We start from the raw sequence: 20413 nt of genomic DNA, 5'->3' as shown, positions 1-20413 counted from the left end.
CAGTTTTACGCTTGGTTAACATAACATGTAACCTTTAGCCTCTCAGCTGCTGAGGCACACACTGTTAGCACTTTAAAACCGGTATATATATTTTTACTCCCTCTAGAGCAGTGGTCATCAACCCTGTCCTCAGAGCCCACTAACAGACCAGGTTTTACATATTACCTTGGGGAGATGCAGGCTAGAAGACTGCAATCACTGAGCAGAAAAATAGGATTCTCACCATAAAATCTATAACCCTCCAAGTAAATACTTGAGGCTCTGTGTTCTAGGATGTACGATAAAGAAATGTATATTTTTTTCAACCAGACTATTTAACCCAGTCCTTAAGTGACTGCAATAATGTATTTTTCACCTGCAAAGCGTGCCAATAACACAGTTCATGTCAAAGTGTGACAATGCTCCCTCACTGTACTGTAACTACTGAGGAGTAATGTTGTCACCTGATTTATACTACAAACCCCAACCCTACTCCTTCTCTCCATTACATAGGCAGTGGTGTTTTGTAGGTCACAGAAGATAGCTAGGAAGACTGATAACTGCTTAAAGCCTATATGTAGCCAAAATTAAAAACAAATCAGAATGATGGACATGACTGACAAGAGAGCCTGACTATGTTCATCTTTAGATGTGGTGGCTTTTTTTATTTTTAGGCCCTTTTCCTTAATCTCAGCTGGTGATGTGACCAGTAATACAAGAAGTAACACCTTCCTGTCCTAGGGTGTCTGCATTCTGGATGAAAGAGTAAAGCGGGCACCCCAGAACAGCAGTCAGTCTGGGGGAGGGTAGTGTTAAGCCCCATACACACTATCGGATTTTCTGCTGATTTTTTCCTTCAGATTTACCAAAAACATATAATATGAGGCCAAACCTTAGGAGTTTCAATTTGTATGCAATCAGGCAGAAAATCCGATAGTGTGTATGGGGCTTTAGACCAGCGGATTTAGATGAACTTGACAAACAATCTGAAGCTCACACTTTATAACCCTTTCATTCCTAAGCCTATTTCTGACATTTGTTGCTTGGAAGTTAAAATATGTATTTGTTGCTTAAAAAATTACTTGGATCCCCAAACATTATATATTTTTTTTTAGCAGAGACACTAGAAACTAAAACGGCGATCATATGTCACACGGTATTTGCACAGCGGTCTTTCAAATGCAATTTTTGGGGGACTAAAGACACTTTGATGAATTAACACAAAACTAAACAGTAAAGTTAACCAATTTATTTTGTATAATGTGCAAGATGATGTTATGCTGAGTAAATAGATACCCAACATGTCATGCTTTGAAATTGCACACCCGTGCAATGGCGACAAACTACAGTACCTAAAAATCTCCATAGACGAAGCTGTCAAAAAAATTAGCGGTTACCAGGTTAAAGTTTCAGAGGAGGTCTAGTGCTAGACAATTGTCAATTGTCTTGCTCTGACAATACAAAAACAAAACATTTTATATATTGCAGCTTAACAATTCTTAGATTTGGTGGCTCCATTTAATTTCCTTTTTGTATGCTTCTTTTCTTTTTCACCTGATGATTCAGCCAGTAAGTTTATTTTCAACTTCCCTTAATGTACCAAGCTATCCAGACCATAGCAGCAGTTTGAGAATCAAGACAACCCACTTAACACAGGGTAGCTTACAATTGTCAGCACTGTAAAACCTTTACCCACCCCCCCCCCCAAAACACAAAAGACCTGTTGCCGCGACTGCTTATTCCCTTAGCACCGACCATATGCACATATGCAGCCTCGACTTTCAGGGGTTATACCAGGGTCACCCCGGTACCGTTTTCTAGAGCGGGCAGTCGGCTCTTTGGAGATAACTGATGCAGCTAAAAGCCGCTCGACTGGGAGGAGCGGGAGGGGATGTCCCCCCTCCCGCCGTTGTTATAGTCAGGCGCTCATTTATGAGAGTTGTATTAACCTCCACCACACTGAAAAATTCTGGGGGCAAGATGGAGGATTACTACATCAAAGGAATCAGCACAAGGGACACATCCCACTGACTGTTACAATAAAGTAAAGGATACTAGATTTCTGGCAAGATCAAGTTATTTTTCTGCTGACATTTTTTTTTTTAAAACGTACGCAGCCACCAGATTTTAAGGTAAGTTGCAATATATTAACTTTTTGTTTTTGGAAAGCAAAGTAAAATGTAGAAATAAGGTTATACCAGTTTACCTGAAAAAGCCGAGTGAAGATATCAAACTCAAAAACAGAGATGTAATCATTGCAGGTAAGATCAATGGTGGATTTCAGGGCCATGGCTTCCAGGCCAGAGGAGATTGCATGAACTTCATGAAGGGCATGTCGGAAAATCTTCCAAGGGACAATAGTTCTTGGAAAAAAAAATTTTTTAATACATAAAAATGTTTCCTTACTAATGCAAATACAACCAAAAGCCAAAGCAAATACATTGTCTGCAAAGATCACTGCCTAACCAGGTTCAATAGCTCAACATATTCTTCATACAAACAACTAAAATGTTAAAAACAAATAAAAAAATAGAAATTATCATCATCATTATTATTCCCTTGCCTTCTCCTGTATTGTAGCCATTACCACCAAGAAATGGTAAAGTGGAACTTCACCCAAAAGGGGAAGTTCCGCTCTAGTCAAGTTAGAATGCATACATCAGTCTGAATGTGGACCAAGGAATAACAAAGGCATCCATTGCAAGAACAATGGGAACCCTGTACCTAGCCACAAACCTATCAAGTTTTTTTTTTTTTAATCTGGAGGTCATTGTGTCCACATTTGGCGCTACCCATTTCTAACAGAGGATCAGAAAGATCTCCGGAAAGAGGGACCACTTTCATGAGTCCAGCTGTTGACACTCAGAATGTCTGTTTGGCAATCTTCCACTTCAAGTATGTAGACAGAGAGCACTGGAATGTGCGTCTTTACTCTGGAGAGAACCAGAGCACCCTGACTTTTGGTACCCCCTTTGGTGATTTGTGCAGGCTGTGGTGTTATTTGACTCTAACCTGAACGGTTCACCATGTAGGGGAGTCAGTCTTAAATAGTTACTAAACCCAGGATCCTGCATTCACTATATCTGGTCCCTCACAGTACAAGGAAATGCAATAGTTTTAGTAAATATAAACTGCTAAATACTTTTTTTTTTCATCAGCAGTATATAGCAGTAAATGTGACTTGTATCAGTGTTTGCTTAAATGCTTAAAGAGGTTGTAAAGTCTAAACTGTTTTACCTTAATGCGTTCCTTGCATTAAGCTAAAAATGTTTAGGTGTCAGAATGGCCCCCCCCCCCGGTACCCCATTACTTACCTGAGACCCCTTTTGATCCAGCGCCATGCATGTCAGCAGATTGTTTCTCCCCTTATTTCTGGGTCTCACTGGCTTTGCTGGGGCACTGGGAGACATTGGGTCTCAGTGATGTCAATCAAAGCCAGTGACGGGGGCAGGGCCAAGTCCCTCTGTCTGCGTCAATGGCTGCAACAGAGGGACTCGGGTGCAAGCACGTACAAGTGCCCCATGGGAAGCTACTTCCCATGGGAGCACTGGACAGAGAGAAGAGGCCAGGAGCGCCGGCAGTGGACCCAAAAAAAGGAGGTTTCTGGTAGCTCTGTAGGCAAGTATAGAAAAGTTTGTTTTTCTTTTTTTCAAATTTACCTCTACAAACCCTTTATGCTTGTAGGAGGAATTTTCATTCTTCCCTGACCCTCTCTCTGGACAGTGCTGATTGGCCCTGTGCTGATCACATGCATCCTCCCAAAGAAAAAAAAAAAAAAACACTCTCTAGCAATACACACCCAACTAAGCATGTGCAGCCTGACTCCTAATGATCTCTTCTTTCAAGAGATGGGTTAGAGTCAGTTAAAGAAGAGGATATGAGAATACAGATCACACAGCCTTAAAGTGGTTGTAAACCCTTACAAACCACTTTGACCTACAGGTAAGCCTAGATTAAGGCTTACCTGTAGGTCCAAGCAATATTTGAACGAAAACGGGCACCGCTGTCTACGGCGCATGCGCCGTAGACAGCGGCGCGCAGGCGCACTGAACGCGGCAGTTCCAAGAATGGAGCTGCCGCATTTGTCGACTCCCGTGCGCATGCGCGGGAGTGACGTCATCGCCGAATGACAGCGGCGGAGCAGCGAGACGCCACCAGCAAGATGGATGCGGCGGACTACAGGGGACAGCGTGACTTCGCTGGCTCCTGTGTCAGGTAAGTGACACATAATGGGCTACTATGCGATGCATAGTAGTCCATTATGCTTTGCCTTTGCAGGGAAAAAAAGAGGAAGTAAACTCATCAGGGTTTACTTCCTCTTTAATATACAAAGCAGAGGATTCACTCCTTAGATTCCACAGTGGGTAGAACAAGCATGCCTTATTGCATATACACACTGATTTTACTATCATGGGTTTGGTAACACTTTAAGGCTCTCAGTTCCAGATTGTAACAGAACTACTCTACTATGACACTATAATTTAACCACTTGACGACCGCCGCACGACGATGTACGTCGACAGAATGGCACGGGCAGGCATATGGGCGTACATGTACGTCCCTGCCTTCCCGCGGGTGGGGGGCCCGATCGGGCCCGCCCCCGGTGCCAGCGGCGGTCGGTATCCGTTCAGCAGCGATCCGGGATGAGGGGGCGGCCATTCGTTCATGGCCACCCCCTCGCAATCGCTCCTGACGAATGGAAGTGAAGCGTGACATCACTTCCTCTCCTGTAATGTAAACACAGGCAGAGGAAGTGATGTAATCTCTCCTCCGTGTCGGTATTTTTCGTTCCGACACCAAGGAGAGAGGATCGGTGAGTTGCACCAACACACCACACGTACAGTAGAACATGCCAGGCATACTCTCACCCCCCCCTTCACCCCCCGATCACCCCCCCAATCACCCCTGCACCCCCAGTCACAGTGACACCAATTGCATTTTTTTTTTTTTGCATTGGTGTCATTTGTGACTGTAATAACTGTTAGGGCAGTTAGGGTTAGCCCCCTTTAGTTCTAAGGTACCCCCTAACCCCCCCAATAAAGGTTTAACCCCGTGATCACCCCCCCGTCGCCAGTGTCACTAAGGCTGGGTTCACATTGCAGCGGTTTATGAGAACGGATGTGATTCGCACCACACTGCAGTGCAAATCACATCCGAACTCTGTGCGATTCGAGTTCAGCCATACAGATAGTATGGCTGAATTTGCGTCGCACCTGCCGCAAACTCGCACGGGACCCTTTTTTTGGTCCGCAGCAGAATCGGATCGCATGGGTGTTCACACCATGCGATCCGATTCCTGTCCGAGTTTTCAGATCGCACTGCAATATGTGAACTGATCTGGGGGTGTCATTAACATTTCACTGACACTCCCAGCAGTTCGCATAGGGCAGTGTGATGCGGGAACCCGCCGCGGATTCGTGGCGTTCCCGCATCGCTCCAGTTTTTCTGATCGCTGTATTAGTGTCACAGGTGACGCTAGTTAGGCAGGTAGGTATTTAGGTTTGCCACAGCTTTTTATAGCGCCAGGGACCCCCATATACTACCGCATAAAGCCCCCTGATTGCCCCCTAGTTAACCCTTTCACCAGTGATCACCATATAACTGTTACAGGTGACGCTGGTTGGTTAGTTATTTTTTTATAGTTTCAGGGCACTCGCCATTATTACCTAATAAAGGTTTAACCCCCTGATCACCCGGCGGGTGATATAAGTTTGAGGGTCAGATAAGGTCTGCGTCGCCCCAGGCAGCGTCAGGTTAGTGCCAGTACCGCTAACACCCACGCGCAAGGCATACACCTCCCTTAGTAATATAGTATCTGATCAGATCTATATTAGCGTCGCCAGCAGTTTAGGTTTCCCAAAACGCATTGTTAGCGGGATCAGCCCAGATACCTACTAGCACCTGCGTTTAGCCCCTCCGTCAAGCCCAGACCAGCCCACCCAAGTGCAGTATCGATCGATTGATCACTGTCACTTACAAAACACAACACACATAACTGCAGCGTTCGCAGAGTCAGGCTTGATCCCTGCGATCGCTAACAGTTTTTTTTGTAGCGTTTTGATACAGTCGCTGACAGCCTAGGTGCTTTTTTACCTGTGAGTCTCACTAGTGTACCCCTAAATTTAGGGGTGTCTACTTTCTAAAATGGGGTCATTTGTGGGGGTTTTGTGCCATCTTGGCATTTTATGGCCTTCAAAACTGTAACAGGTAGTGAGGAGTGAACTCAAAAATTTACGCCCTTAGAAAGCCTGAAGGCGGTTCTTGGCTTTCGGGGCCCCGTACGCAGCTAGGCTCCCAAAAAATCTCACACATGTGGTATCCCCGTACTCAGGAGAAGCAGCAGAATTTATTTTGGGGTGTCATTTCACATATGCCCATAGCATGTGTGAGCAATATATCATTTAGTGACAACTTTGTGAAAAAAAAAAAAATATATATATATATATATAAAAGTTTGTAATTTTCCCGCAACTTGTGGCAAAATATAAAATATTCCATGGACTCAACATGCCTCTCAGCAAATAGCTTGGGGTGTCTACTTTCTAAAATGGGGTCATTTGTGGGTGTTTTGTGCCATCTTGGCATTTTATGGCCTTCAAAACTGTGATAGGTAGTGAGGAGTGAAATTACAAATGTACGCCCTTAGAAATCCTGAAGGCGGTGCTTGGTTTTTGGGGCCCCGTACGCGGCTAGGCTCCCAAAAAGTCCCACATATGTGGTATCCCCGTACTCAGGAGAAGCAGCAGAATGTATTTTGGGGTACAATTCCACATATAACCATGGCATGTGTGAGCAATATATCATTTAGTGACAACTTTGTGTAAAAAAAAATAAAAATTTTTTTTGTCATTATTCAATCGCTTGAGGCAAAAAAATAAAATATTCAATGGGCTCAACATGCCTCTTATCAATTTCCTTAGGGTGTCTACTTTCCAAAATGGGGTCATTTGGGGGGGTTTTGTACTGCCCTGCCATTTTAGCACCTCAAGAAATGAGATAGGCAGTCATAAACTAAAAGCTGCGTAAATTCCAGAAAACGTTCCTTAGTTTGTAGATGTGACAACTTTTGCGCAAACCAATAAATATACAGTTATTGACTTTTTTTTTTACCAAAGACATGTGGCTGAATACATTTTGGCCTAAATGTATGACTAAAATTGAGTTTATTGGATTTTTCTAATAACAAAAAGTAGAAAATATTTTTTTTCAAAATTTACGGTCTTTTTACGTTTATATCGCAAAAAATAAAAATCGCAGAGTCAGTCAAATACCTTTAAAAGAAAGCTCTATTTGTGGGAAGAAAAGGACGCAAATTTTGTTTGGGTACAACATTGCATGACCGCGCAATTACCAGTTAAAGCAACGCAGTGCCAAATTGTAAAAAGACCTCTGGTTATTGACCAGCAAAATGGTCCGGTCTGAAAGTGGTTAAATCTGTAAAACGCTTGACTCATTTTAATAACTGAAGCTTCTATTGTCATCAATAAGACATACACTTCTGACCTTTCATAAATATTTAAACATTTTACAAATCCTGTAGTGTAAAATTCCATACTTTTCTCCAAAAGCTTTTCTCCAGAATTCAGCAGCATCAGCCTTTGTGATCCTGAAAGTATCCCCCTGGAACAAACCATTAGGAAAAATTCCTTTCAGCTCCGCTAGCATGTGACTGAAGATGAGGGATAATTTGGTAAGGTTGCGCCTAAAAGAAAAAAAGTTTTCAGTGTGATTATTCACCATCTAATAAACAAATAACAAATGTATTAAAAAAAATGACCACAGAACTTGTTTCCCTCACGCATTTGTTTAAATATGCATTATCGCATACTGAAAGAAGGTGCCCACCACTTGTGTCAGTACAGCTGTCCTAAAAACCAACAAGGTCCTTACAAGGACTTCTAACCTTTAGCTCAAGTATTTCTTGACAACAGATTTCTTGGTGCAGTTAAAGTGGTTGTATTTTTTTTTAAATAAACATGTTCTACTTACCAGCTCTGTGCAATGGTTTTGCACAGAGCAGCCCCAATCCTCCTCCTCTGGAATCTCCCAGCTGATTCCCCTGGCTCCTCCCACCGAGTGCCCCCACTGCAATCAGCTTGCTTGGGGGGGGGGGGGGGGGGGGGGGACTTGTGCAGGCTTGATCCCAAGCCAGGAGCATGGTTTGGCAAAGCCCCCTGCTCTCAGGTAGTGACTGATAGCAACAGTAGTAAGAAGAGCCGGCAACACTGTAATCCTTGAAGTGTCGTTTATTGGTACATCAGTGTGACAGTAAAACAAAGCTGATAAATAAAGCTACAAGCTACGACTAAGGCTATTGCCGAAGCGCGTCAGTTTATTGTTTTACTGTCACTCTGATGTACCAATAAACGACACTTCAAGGATTACAGTGTTGCCGGCTCTTCTTACTACTGTTGCATTTGAGTGTGTTGGGACACATTGAGCCTCGGCACCTGTGAGTGGACCTGCTGTATGGATTGAGTTGTCCCTGAAGAGAGCGCTGTAACCTTTCTTCTTTTCCATGAGTGACTGATAGCAGCGGGAGCAAAAGGCTCCCAGCTGCTAGAAATAGCGGCGCCAATGCTCTAGGGCACATCGCTAGTTTGAGAATGGGCTCAGGCAAGTATTTAGGAGGGCTGAACAGAAAAGGGTTTTTATTTATCCTAATGCGGAGAAAGCATTCAGGTTGAAAAAACACTGTTGCCATTGCAACCACTTTAGGGCATATTTAAACGCTGAGACTCTAGCGATAGTTCAAAGGTAACTACATTGCTTTTCCATAGATACAGCGGAGAAGTGAATAGTCACAGACATGAAGTGTATTACTAGTAAACTGCTCTTAATAGAAAATAGCTTCAGCTCCTGCCCATGGGAGAACCCCCTCAAATCCCAGATTGCCTCAGTTTTTTTAGCAAGCCATAGGAAGGTCATAAGAACAAATTGGAGGGATCTGTTCCCTATTCATACATTACAGGACACAGGCTTTTATCATTATGACTGGGATGTCCTAAAGCAGCTCAACTGAGGGTTGAGCAACAACGCAAACGCCGCTAACAGGCCCACGTAGCAAAAACAGTTGAAGAAGAAATTGAAGGACTCAGAGCAGCTTGTAGCACCCTATGGCATCGGGAGAAGTCTGAACATTCACCTACCAGAACTTGAACACGTGAACAGAAGCCCAAGTGACACCCTTGAAAATTGAAAAAACAGATGACTGATACAGAGAAGCTCATTAAGCACTAACAGATCTGGCAGAGTGTGCATTTTGGATAAAGTAAGGGAGGATAGAACAAAAGAACACCGCTTTAGGCAGACATCTCATAATACATCCCACCTGCTAATGCTAACAGGTGCTGGATCTGCATGAATGAATTGAAGAGACTGGACAGTCGCACTCTGTTGACACCTGTATTGAAGACTGTTTTAAAATTCTTCTGACTGGTACAAAGACATCATAGGCACAGGATCAATGAAAAGCTGACATGTTTCCCACCACTATGGGGCGATTAGTCATAGCTGTTGGAAGATGGAATGGCCATCCATATATACGGGGATGAGAAAAAGGTCAAACAGGAAATCCTTCTGATAGACCACCCACATGGATATGTCAGTCCAAATTCCTGGACATACACGAAACACCTGGAGTCATGCAGGTGCATGGGATATCTTAATCAATGAACTTAAATGGATTATAAAATGAATTTTTTTTTTTTTAAATAACAAACATGTTATACTTACCTCCACTGTGCAGAGTGGCCCAGAACCTGCTCTTCTGGGGTCCCTCGGTGGCTGTCTCGGCTTCCTCCCGCAGGTACTTCTCACGTTCAGGCGAGCTCCCTCGCATGGTGAGAAGCACTTGCGGGCGCGCTCCTGTGATACAGCCGGCGGCTATAGCCGCTCGCTGTATCACACGGCCCCGCCCCCCGGCGCTCCACGTCAGTGGATGTGATTGACAGCAGTGCGAGCCAATGGCTGCGTTGCTTTCCATCCATCCACTCCAGCCAATCAGCGGCCAGGCTGAACGGTGGAAAGGACGACGAGGGCGAGTGCGGAACTTTCGAGGGGTCAGGTAAGTAAAACGGGGGGGCTGGGGGCGCATGCACTGTCAGATGTTTTTTCACCTTAATGCATAAAATGCATTAAGGTGAAAAAACATTTACCTTTACAACCCCTTTAAACACAACACAATGCCAAAATAACCTGAACAAACAGAATATGTAATGATTCAAACTTAAAACAAAATAATCAGTGAACAAAAGATGAAGTGAAAAAAAAAAATGAAAAAAAAAAATGCATAACGAAAGAATAAATACACAAATGAAAAAGTAAAAAGATAAAAAACCAAATACCATTGTGCATATTATATATATACACTGGTCCAATTTCCGTTGGGGTGTGTGTGTGTGTGTGTGTGTGTGTGTGTGTGTGTGTGTGTGTGTGTGTGTGTGTGTGTGTGTGTGTGTTGAGAGCCAAGTTAGAGCCAAAAAGGAGATGACGGCTCAGTGAATTCAGGCGGCATTTGCCCCCCTCCGAGGTACACTATCAGTGTATAACATGCACTCGTGATTTGCATCCACCCTGGAACATCCAAAATATGCGCAATGCATGATGATCAATAAGTAAACAAACATCACTCCCTACATATGTCTATATTTAACTTTTGATCTTTAAACAAGAATATTTTTGAAAGAGGTATGTGTCTAAATCCATGCGTTATATGTATATTTATATTTAAATTTAACCCCTGTCATGCTAAGTGGGCACTAATGGCATAGACATTTAAAAATATCTATTTGGGAATTTATACATATGTAAGAATCCAAAAATAATCATGATTATACCATATAAATATGGCAAACCAACTAATTGGAATGCGGGAAATTCAAAATCGTCTCATATTACATTCTCCGCATGTACGCCTTTGTATTGATTATAATGACATTTATTAAAATTTTTGTAGTGTATATTGTCTCAACGTATAGTGCTCAAACTAAACAAAAATGAAAAGTCCTAGAAATGTACTTGTATTAAGGGAGGGTATAACCCATGTTAGGGTTATTTCGGTCGTCTGTGTCCCATTGGTGAGATTTCCCTTTCACTTCCTGTCCCATAGCCAGAAAAAGGAAATGAGGAAAAAATCTAGGGCTGAAACAACTAATCAATTAATCGACAACTAATCGATTATGAAATTAATCGATTACTATTTTCATAATCGATTAATCGGGCAGTAACAATGGGGTTAAAAAAAAATGAGCCCTTTATAGTACAAAGAGCAAATAATCGCTACTGTAAATATTACTTTCACAGTTCTACAGTAAAAAAAAATGAACCCCTTAAAGTAGTGATTATCTGCTTTTTTTTTTTACCACAAATGGCTAATTTTAGTCTTTTTTAACCCCATTATGTTACTAAATGTCTTAGACCTGGTTCACACCTATGTGTTTATTGGTGCTTTTTGCAGAACTGCACTACAGTTCATTTACATGGTTTCCTACGGGACACGTTCATATTTGTGCTTTTTTTCATCCGCTGCGTATTTGTAAAGGGTCAGGAACTTTTAAACGCAAAACGGTGCTTCTTTGGTTCAATATACTTCAAATGGAGAAGCTGCAGAAAAGCATGTAATGTGTTTTTGAAGCAATTTGTGTTTTTTAATCTGCCCCAAAAAATTCAAAAAATGCAAATTGTCATAAAATCACGTGCGCAGAAATCAAAAACGCACAGCAAAAAGCACTGCAGAAACAGATCAAAAGCAAACTGCACAGGTGTGTACCGAGCCTTATGCTGGCCACATGGATCAATTTTCAGATGAGAATAATCAGACGAAAAATCTTTTGTACATTCGCTGAACGAAAGAATTTTGTTTGAAATTTTCACTTAATTTTAAAAACAGAATGTTAAAAACAATTTCTGAATGAAAACCACATACACTGTCTGAAAATTCCTTTGACCAAGCAGTTTTCTATTATTTACTAATTTTCCCGTCACTGTGGTTGAAAATGAACGTCAATTTGACCCACTTTTATTTTTTTTTATTTTTTTTTTAAAGGTTATTAACTGATTAATCGATTAATCTAAACAATAAAATCGGCCAACTAATCGATTATGAAAATAATCGTTAGTTGCAACCCTAAAAAAATCCCTTCCTAGGTCACCAAGTCACCAGAACTAATGTTCCTATTGGAAGATATTCCCATTATTCCCACAAACTCAAAATTTGTGATTTTCTTTTACTTTCGATGAGAACAGTACACAGGACAAAGTGTTTAAATGGGGATACAGACCGCAATAAAAGCCTGAAAGGTTGAACCTGACAAGTTCTAATCCCTCCCCACCATCAAAATAATAAAATAAAAATTATACTTTCACGGGGAATACAGAAACTATCCTTCAGACTTTAGGCTCTATAAAATTTGGCTGATCCACTAGCAATGGTAGGGAGACCCATACAGGAACCTTCAGATAGCACAAAGAGGATACCGAATTTTCTAAAAGATTCAGTAGCCGAGAGGTAAACAATCACAGTGCACATGTCTAGGCAGGGTAGAAATTTGGGATATTTTGAAGAGTGACATAAGGAAGGAAGGACAGTATCCTGATGAACGTAAATTGCAGAGACCAACTTTGAGAGGAAAGTGACTCTAGCCTCTCTGGTTGGCTTCTGTCGTGGGAACATTGCAAGCCTGTGGAGGAAAGGGTTTCCCTAAATCCAACAATGGGTAGAAAATCCCCCAGGCTAGTGAGAATTAGGTTTTTGAAGTCAGACACACATAGGAAAGTTCAAGACCATATTCTGTTTGTCCAAAGCTGGCAGAATGCTCAGTTGCAACAGTCTTTAGTGAAACTGGGGGTATGGTACAGCCTAGAAGGAGGGAACCATGAGCAAGACCCTCAACATTCTTTAAGGGCTTCCTTTTGGGCCCCAACAGCCCAGGTTTGAGAAGAAAGGGAAAGGAAAATCCTGGACAGGGTAGAGCAATCTGTGTGATGACTTTACCAGATTGTGAATCCAACCTAAGCACTGCAAAGTCTGTACTGTCTATTCGGCACTAGGGACCGGGAGGACTGGTCCTTTGACAGGCGATTATCTAAGTACCCTACAACATGAATCTCCTGAGCCTGGAGCAGAGCCAAAACCAAGAAAAAGCACCTTGGTGAAGACCCAGGGGGCCAAAGGGAAGGGTGACAAATTGGTAATGTTGATCGTCCACTGCAAAACGCAGATAGCATTGATGAGGCTGACAGATGGCAAAATGCAGGTAAGCAGATATTTATTAAGGCCAGAATATACACCAGAAGGCGACCTGTTCTTTTACTTGCAAACATTTGAACCTGTTGGAACAAATTAAGTCTTCAGATCCAGGAGTAAGCTGGAGTCCCCAATTCGGTTTGGGAGCTGTAAACATTTTTAAGTAAATCTTGAATGTGGGTACAGGAGTAATGACCCCTTCAGACAAGAGCTGTTGGACAGCAGCAAGCAGATTTGCCCGCCGTGATTGGGAAAGACAAGTTTGAAAACATGAAGCAGGGAGGAGTGCAAAACTCCAGTTTTTTGCCCTTAAAAATTACACTCTGGACTAGATGTCAGATTTTTGGCATCCAGAAGGCCAACAAATACCTCCTACTTTGTAAAATGGGCGAACCCCCTTACTGTGAAGAGGCCTTGGCAGGCAATGTTTCTTTACGAAAGTACATTCTTTGCGATCGGAAGACAGAGGAATGAAAGGAGCCCTTTCTTATCGAAGAGCTAGAATATTTAGTGGTAGAGGTACAAGCCCTTTCCCCCTAGGTGGATTATAATCTTATCCCCTGTAATCTCCCTGATGTACTTATCCAAAGAGGGGCAAAACAGGCATTTACCCTCAAAAGGTAAAACCGCTCAAGGTGCAACTTGCATGGGGGCTCAGCTGACCAGCATTTAAGCCAGAAGGTGGCAGGGAGACTGAGTGGGACAACCATCAGGCAAAGGGGTACTAAATCCCTGAAATAATGAACTTCCACCCTCAATAGAGAAAAGAGTTGAGCCTGAGCTAGCAAGTCCATCTGATCCATTTTCCCTGTGTTTATTATCTGCCATGCCTGTGAAACTGTCCCCAGACAGGTACTCACAACTTTTCTAGCAATGGAGAAAGAAGGAGAATGCTTCAGTGTCCAATCCTTTGTAGGCCACAGTAACTTGGGAATTGCAATGATAGCTGCTTATTATGGTGCCCTCAGCAGAGAGATAATCAGGAGATTCTGGGGTTTGAAGTCCTGCCTGCAAATAGCAAATGGGGGGGCGGGGGGTGGCAAGTCATAGTAAACACCTAAGAACAAAGCACTGCCATCTTAGCAAGCGCGAAGGCCACAGGTACAGTAGCACCCGATTCTTGCAGGCATGCTGGGTGCCATTTGAGGCATGCATAGGTGTGTTGTAATTAGGAGTGCAAGTGACTGAAATTTGGCATCCAGATTAAATGTAGGCCTGGCCATACCAGTTCTCTGCTGCCACAACGGAAGGGTCTAATCCTTGTTCAGTCTAGGGCAGTGATGGCGAACCTTGGCACCCCTGATGTTTTGAAACTACATTTCCCATGATGCTCCACTACACTGTAGAGTGCATGAGCATCATGGGAAATGTAGTTCCAAAACATCTGGGGTGCCAAGGTTCGCCATCATTGGTCTAGGGGGTTATAGCAGACAAGAATACTTGCCTGCCTTCTTGCTCCAGGAGACTTCCTACCCACCGGTTTCTGTATCGTGACCGGCTCCATGAAGCTGCTCCTCTTATCTGGTTGTGTGGGCAGAGACCATCAAGGCATACAACAGCATGGCTCCTCCTAGTCCTGTTCTGTGTTCTCTAGTAGTGCACCGAAATGAAAATTCTGGACCGAAACCAATAATTCAGGTTGCACTTTGCCAAAAACCGAAATGGACAGTTTAAAATAATACAAAATAAATAAAATGTAATTATTGTGGCTGCCGTTTTTGCACTGAAGTCAACGGGACGCAATTGTGCACTAAAGTCAACGGGACGCAATTGTGCACTAAAGTCAACGGGACGCAATTGTGCACTAAAGTCAACGGGACGCAATTGTGCACTAAAGTCAACGGGACGCAATTGTGCACTAAAGTCAACGGGACGCAATTGTGCACTAAAGTCAACGGGACGCAATTGTGCACTAAAGTCAACGGGACGCAATTGTGCACTAAAGTCAACGGGACGCAATTGTGCACTAAAGTCAACGGGACGCAATTGTGCACTGAAGCCAACGGGACGCAATTGTGCACTGAAGTCAATAGGGGGCATTTTTACATTGAAGTCAATAGGGGGCATTTTTGCATTGAAGTCAATAGGGGGCATTTTTGCATTGAAGTCAATAGGGGGCATTTTTGCATTGAAGTCAATAGGGGGCATTTTTGCATTGAAGTCAATAGAATGCAGCATGCCATTACCTGCACCTTTTTATTTTTCTCTATCGGCAAAATGCTGATAACCCTATTTTCGACCCATAATTTATATATCTGTGCATCCCTAGTGTTCTCCCTTTCCATTTGCATAATACTGCATTTTGTTAACACAAGTAACAAGGGGCTGATGGAAAAGCAGGAGATAGGGAGGATTGGGAGGGAATATGACTTTTATATTACACACCCAGTTTCTGCCAAAGAATAAACATTTTCTACAGAGAACTTCCTTTAGAGAAAGGATATTACTTTCCTCAGATGGTACGGTCTCTTCAACACTATCTGTTAATGTTGAACCAACTAGACAAGGTGGGATATTAATATTATGAAATCTGGATAATGCAAAAGGTAACACAGATTTTCCAGTGTGCATGCATGAATGCAAAATTTTAACTTGCAATTTCAAAGTATTTACATTAAAAATACTTTAGTTCTGCTTTAAGCCAAAGTTCACCAGACAGCTAGTATTTTCATAAGAAGGTGAGCTTTGGCAATCTCCATATTTTTCCCACTAGATGCTTCCTTTAGACTGAATTGCCTAATCCTTGACACCAACACCAAGTCAATTTAAGCCCTAAACTAATCGTGACACTAAGCTAAGCCCTTCCATGTGATCACAGCATCCTGCATAGTCACATAGTCTCTAACCATACTTTTGCTAAGCTAGGAGTACAAATGACTCCTGAGCCTCCAGAATCAACAGGTCCCTGTGATCACCAGGCTCTTTAGAACTAATTGTTACCCCAAAAAGGAGGACTGGGCTCTAGGAAAGAACGTCCATACCCAACTTGTATTGGGAGACAAATCAGTTTTACTTTGCACCTAAAACACTGCAATACATCTTCCTATTTAGACAGCGAAGAGTTAAACATTTCATCAGGAAGTTTTTCTACAAGTGGTTTATGAAAGCTGGGAGGTGTGAAGTCCTCTGAGTACTTCCTTCTCACACAAATAATCACTTGACTGTCTTACTATCCAACTCCGTTCTGTTACTGTGAGAAAATGTAAAATTAAGAATTAAAATGAATAAATAAGGAACACCAGTATGATCTGTATGACACATTTCTAAAAATATGTAGACAAATATCTATCAAAATATTAGTAAGCACATATTCACACATGTAACACAAAACCAATATACAGTGCCTTGCGAAAGTATTCGGCCCCCTTGAACTTTTCAACCTTTTGCCACATTTTAGGCTTCAAACATAAAGAAATAAAATTTTAATTTTTTGTGAAGAATCACCAACAAGTGGGACACAATTGTGAAGTGGAACGAAATCTATTGGATTTTTGAAACTTTAGCAAATAAAAAACTGAAAAGTGGTGCGTGTAAAATTATTCGGCCCCTTTACTTTCAGTGCAGCAAACTCACTCCAGAAGTTCAGCGAGGATCTCTGAATGATCCAATGTTGTCCTAAATGACTGATGGTGATAAATAGAATACACCTGTGTGTAATCAAGTCTCTGTATAAATGCACCTGCTCTGTGATAGTCTCAGGGTTCTGTTGAAAGCGCAGAGAGCATCATGAAGACCAAGGAACACACCAGGCAGGTCCGTAATACTGTTGTGGAGAAGTTTAAAGCTGGATTTGGATACAAAAAGATTTCCCAGGCTTTAAAAACTTCCCAAGGAGCACTGTGCAAGCGATCATTTTGAAATGGAAGGAGTATCAGACCACTGCAAATCTACCAAGACCTGGCCGTCCCTCTAAACTTTCAGCTCAGACATGGAGAAGAATGATCAGAGATGCAGCCAAGAGGCCCATGATCACTCTGGATGAACTGCAGAGAACTACAGATGAGGTGGGAGAGTCTGTCCATAGGACAACAATCAGTCGTACACTGCACAAATCTGGCCTTTATGGAAGGGTGGCAAGAAGAAAGCCATTTCTCAAAGATTTCCATAAAAAGTCTCGTCTAAAGTTTGCCACAAGCCACCTGGGAGACACACCAAACATGTGGAAGAAGGTGCTCTGGTCAGATGAAACCAAAATCAAACTTTCTGCCCACAATGCAAAACGATGTGTTTGGCGTAAAAGCAACACAGCTCATCACCCTCAACACACCATCCCCACTATCAAACATGGTGGTGGCAGCATCATGGTTTGGGCCTGCTTTTCTTCAGCAGGGACAGGGAAGATGGTTAAAATTGAGGGGAAGATGGATGCAGCCAAATACAGGACCATTCTGGATGAAAACCTGTTGGAGTCTGCAAAAGACCTGAAACTGGGACGGAGATTTATCTTCCAACAAGACAATGATCCCAAACATACAGCAAAATCTACAAAGGAATGGTTCACAAATAAACGTATCCAGGTGTTAGAATGGCCAAGTCAAAGTCCAGACCTGAATCCAATCGAGAATCTGTGGAAAGAGCTGAAAACTGCTGTTCACAAACGCTCTCCATCCAACCTCACTGAGCTCGAGCTGTTTTGCAAGGAAGAATGGGCAAAAATTTCAGTCTCTCGATGTGCAAAACTGATAGAGACATACCCCAAGCGACTTGCAGCTGTAATCGCAGCAAAAGGTGGCTCTACAAAGTATTAACGCAAGGGGGCCAAATAATTTGGCACGCCCCACTTTTCATTTTTTTATTAAAAAAGTTTCAAAAATCCAATAGATTTCGTTCCACTTCACAATTGTGTCCCACTTGTTGGTGATTCTTCACAAAAAAAAAAAAAAAAAATGTTATATCTTTATGTTTGAAGCCTGAAATGTGGCAAAAGATTGAAAAGTTCAAGGGGGCCGAATACTTTCGGAAGGCACTGTAAATATACAGCCAACGTGGTAAACTCAAATATAAAAGGCTTAATTTACTCATCTTTATTTGAGTTACAGTTTTATCAGCAGTAAAAACTAAAACAACATGGCTGAAAATTAAGATTGTTAACAGTAAACACAAGCATCACTGCTTAGTTAATTAAGCCTATAATCTAGAAAATGTACAAAACAAAATCCTCAGGCACAGAATCATGCGTAGGCCAAAAGACATGAAGCATTTTCAGCTTATGAACAACACTGAAATAAGTGGGTGGGGGAGCAATGCTAATTATGAAAAGCAACTCTCAAAGGCTATAGTAAATAAAGTGGGAGAGTAGGCTGACACACAAGATCCCCATGTAATCCAGTTATGTCTTCATTCAAATTTCTTAAATGTAAGTTCACCTTTAATACGGTTCTATAAAAATCACCCTAATGACTAGTACATGCGATGAGAAAAGGCAGGTGAAAAATACCTCTTTGGGAGCGATCGCCTGGTATTCTGATCATTAGTACACAGTAGGGGTTGACCAATTATCAGAGCGGCAGATTTTTGGGGGCCGATGTTCACATTTTTCAAATAATCAATATCGGTCAGAAACTTCAGTGTCTGGAAATCTGTCAGCAATGCGGCGGCAGCAGAGAGATGAACTAATTTCTCACTGCCAGCCTCGCATCACTGCTGTTCCGCCCCTACGGCAGGGCCATGAAGGCTGCCCTTGATAGAGCTGCAGCCGCGGGCGAGCAGAGTTGTATAGTTATGACATCTCTTATGACAAGTGACACGCTGCCCCTGGGCGGTAGGTGTCGGCGGCAAGTGACACGCTGCCCCTGGGCGGCAGGTGTCGGCGGCAAGTGACACGCTGCCCCTGGGCGGCAGGTGTCGGCGGCAAGTGACACGCTGCCCCTGGGCGGCAGGTGTCGGCGGCAAGTGACACGCTGCCCCTGGGCGGCAGGTGTCGGCCGCAAGTGACACGCTGCCCCTGGGCGGCAGGTGTCGGCCGCAAGTGACACGCTGCCCCTGGGCGGCAGGTGTCGGCCGCAAGTGACACGCTGCCCCTGGGCGGCAGGTGTCGGCGGCAAGTGACACGCTGCCCCTGGGCGGCAGGTGTCGGCAGTTCATGTGAAAAAATCCAAAGGAACAAGCACAAAAATGTTTCTTGTACAATACCGGAAAACGATTTTTGTGTAATTAGTATAGTATTTGTATGAAAAAGGAGGGCCAGACATTGCATAATTCGCCGCACACAATCTTTCACCGGAAATGGGAGCAGATACCTGGATTTGACAGGTATCCACTCCCTCCTGAAAGGTGCCAAATGTGTGACTAGAAGGGGGAGGAATCCGGTCCATGGAAGTTCCACTCCGCTTTAATTTCTGAACCATATGCCGCGTACACACGACTTTCCGAACAAACGGACTTGGCCACACACGAATTAATAAAGTCTGTTCGTTTTGAACGTGATTAAGTAAGCGGGACTAAACAAGGAAGTTCAATAGCCAGTAGCCAATAGCTTCCCTTGCATCATGTTTGGTCTGTCGGGCTAGCACACAGACAAACGGTTTTCCCGATTTTAGTCCATCGGAATTGAGTCCGTCGGATAGATTTGAAACATGTTCTATTTCTAGGTCCATCTGATTTTATTTATTTTTTTTGAAAACCATCAGACTAGCCCACACAAGATCGGATTGTCCGACAGACTAATCCCTTCGGTCCTAGTGTGCCGGAAAGTCCTGACGTGTGTATACCGCATTATAGGCGAGCCAGAAAGAACTGGGAGTTTGAATAGGTCAGCTTGTTATCTTTTCTGAACATGAAAAAAAACTAGACTGGAAAGGAGTTAACCACTTCCAATCCTAGCCAATTCTGATGCTTCTCTCCTACTTGTAAACATTTTTTTGCTAACAAATTACTCATAACTCCCAAACATTATATACAGTTTTTAGCAGAGACCAGAGGAAATAAAATGGTGGTCGTGGCAACTTTTTATGTCACACGGTATTTGCGCAGCAATTTTTCAAACACATTTTTTTTTTTTTAACGGTTTCATGAATTAAACAAAAAACACTAAAGTTAGCCCGATTTTTGTGTATAATGTGAAAGTTGATGTTACACAGAGTAAATAGATACACAACATGTCACAGTTTAAAATTGAGCACACTCGTGGAATGGCACCAAACTTCACTACTTAAAAATCTCAATAGGCGACGCTTTAAAAATGTTTAC

General features: G+C 42.7%; 1 protein-coding gene across 1 annotated transcript in view; it reads right to left on the bottom strand.

Moving 5' to 3' along the window:
• Positions 1–1331: 1331 nt before the first annotated feature.
• LOC143932978 (E3 ubiquitin-protein ligase CBL-like) overlaps positions 1332–20413 on the bottom strand; it is an 80274-nt gene continuing 61192 nt past the window's right edge. Inside the window, exons 3-5 of the mRNA XM_077455903.1 lie at positions 7535–7681; positions 2178–2342; positions 1332–1353 (exon numbers count right to left, since the gene is read on the bottom strand). Coding sequence (XP_077312029.1) covers positions 1332–1353; positions 2178–2342; positions 7535–7681 — 334 coding nt within the window. The remainder of the gene's footprint in view (positions 1354–2177; positions 2343–7534; positions 7682–20413) is intronic.

This window comes from Lithobates pipiens, unplaced genomic scaffold (assembly GCF_037356315.1).
Source record: "Lithobates pipiens isolate NorthernLeopardFrog02 unplaced genomic scaffold, aLitPip1_a1.2 Scaffold_27, whole genome shotgun sequence".
In the NCBI taxonomy this organism is placed as follows: domain Eukaryota; kingdom Metazoa; phylum Chordata; class Amphibia; order Anura; family Ranidae; genus Lithobates; species Lithobates pipiens.
This window is presented reverse-complemented; position numbering and strand designations above follow the sequence as displayed.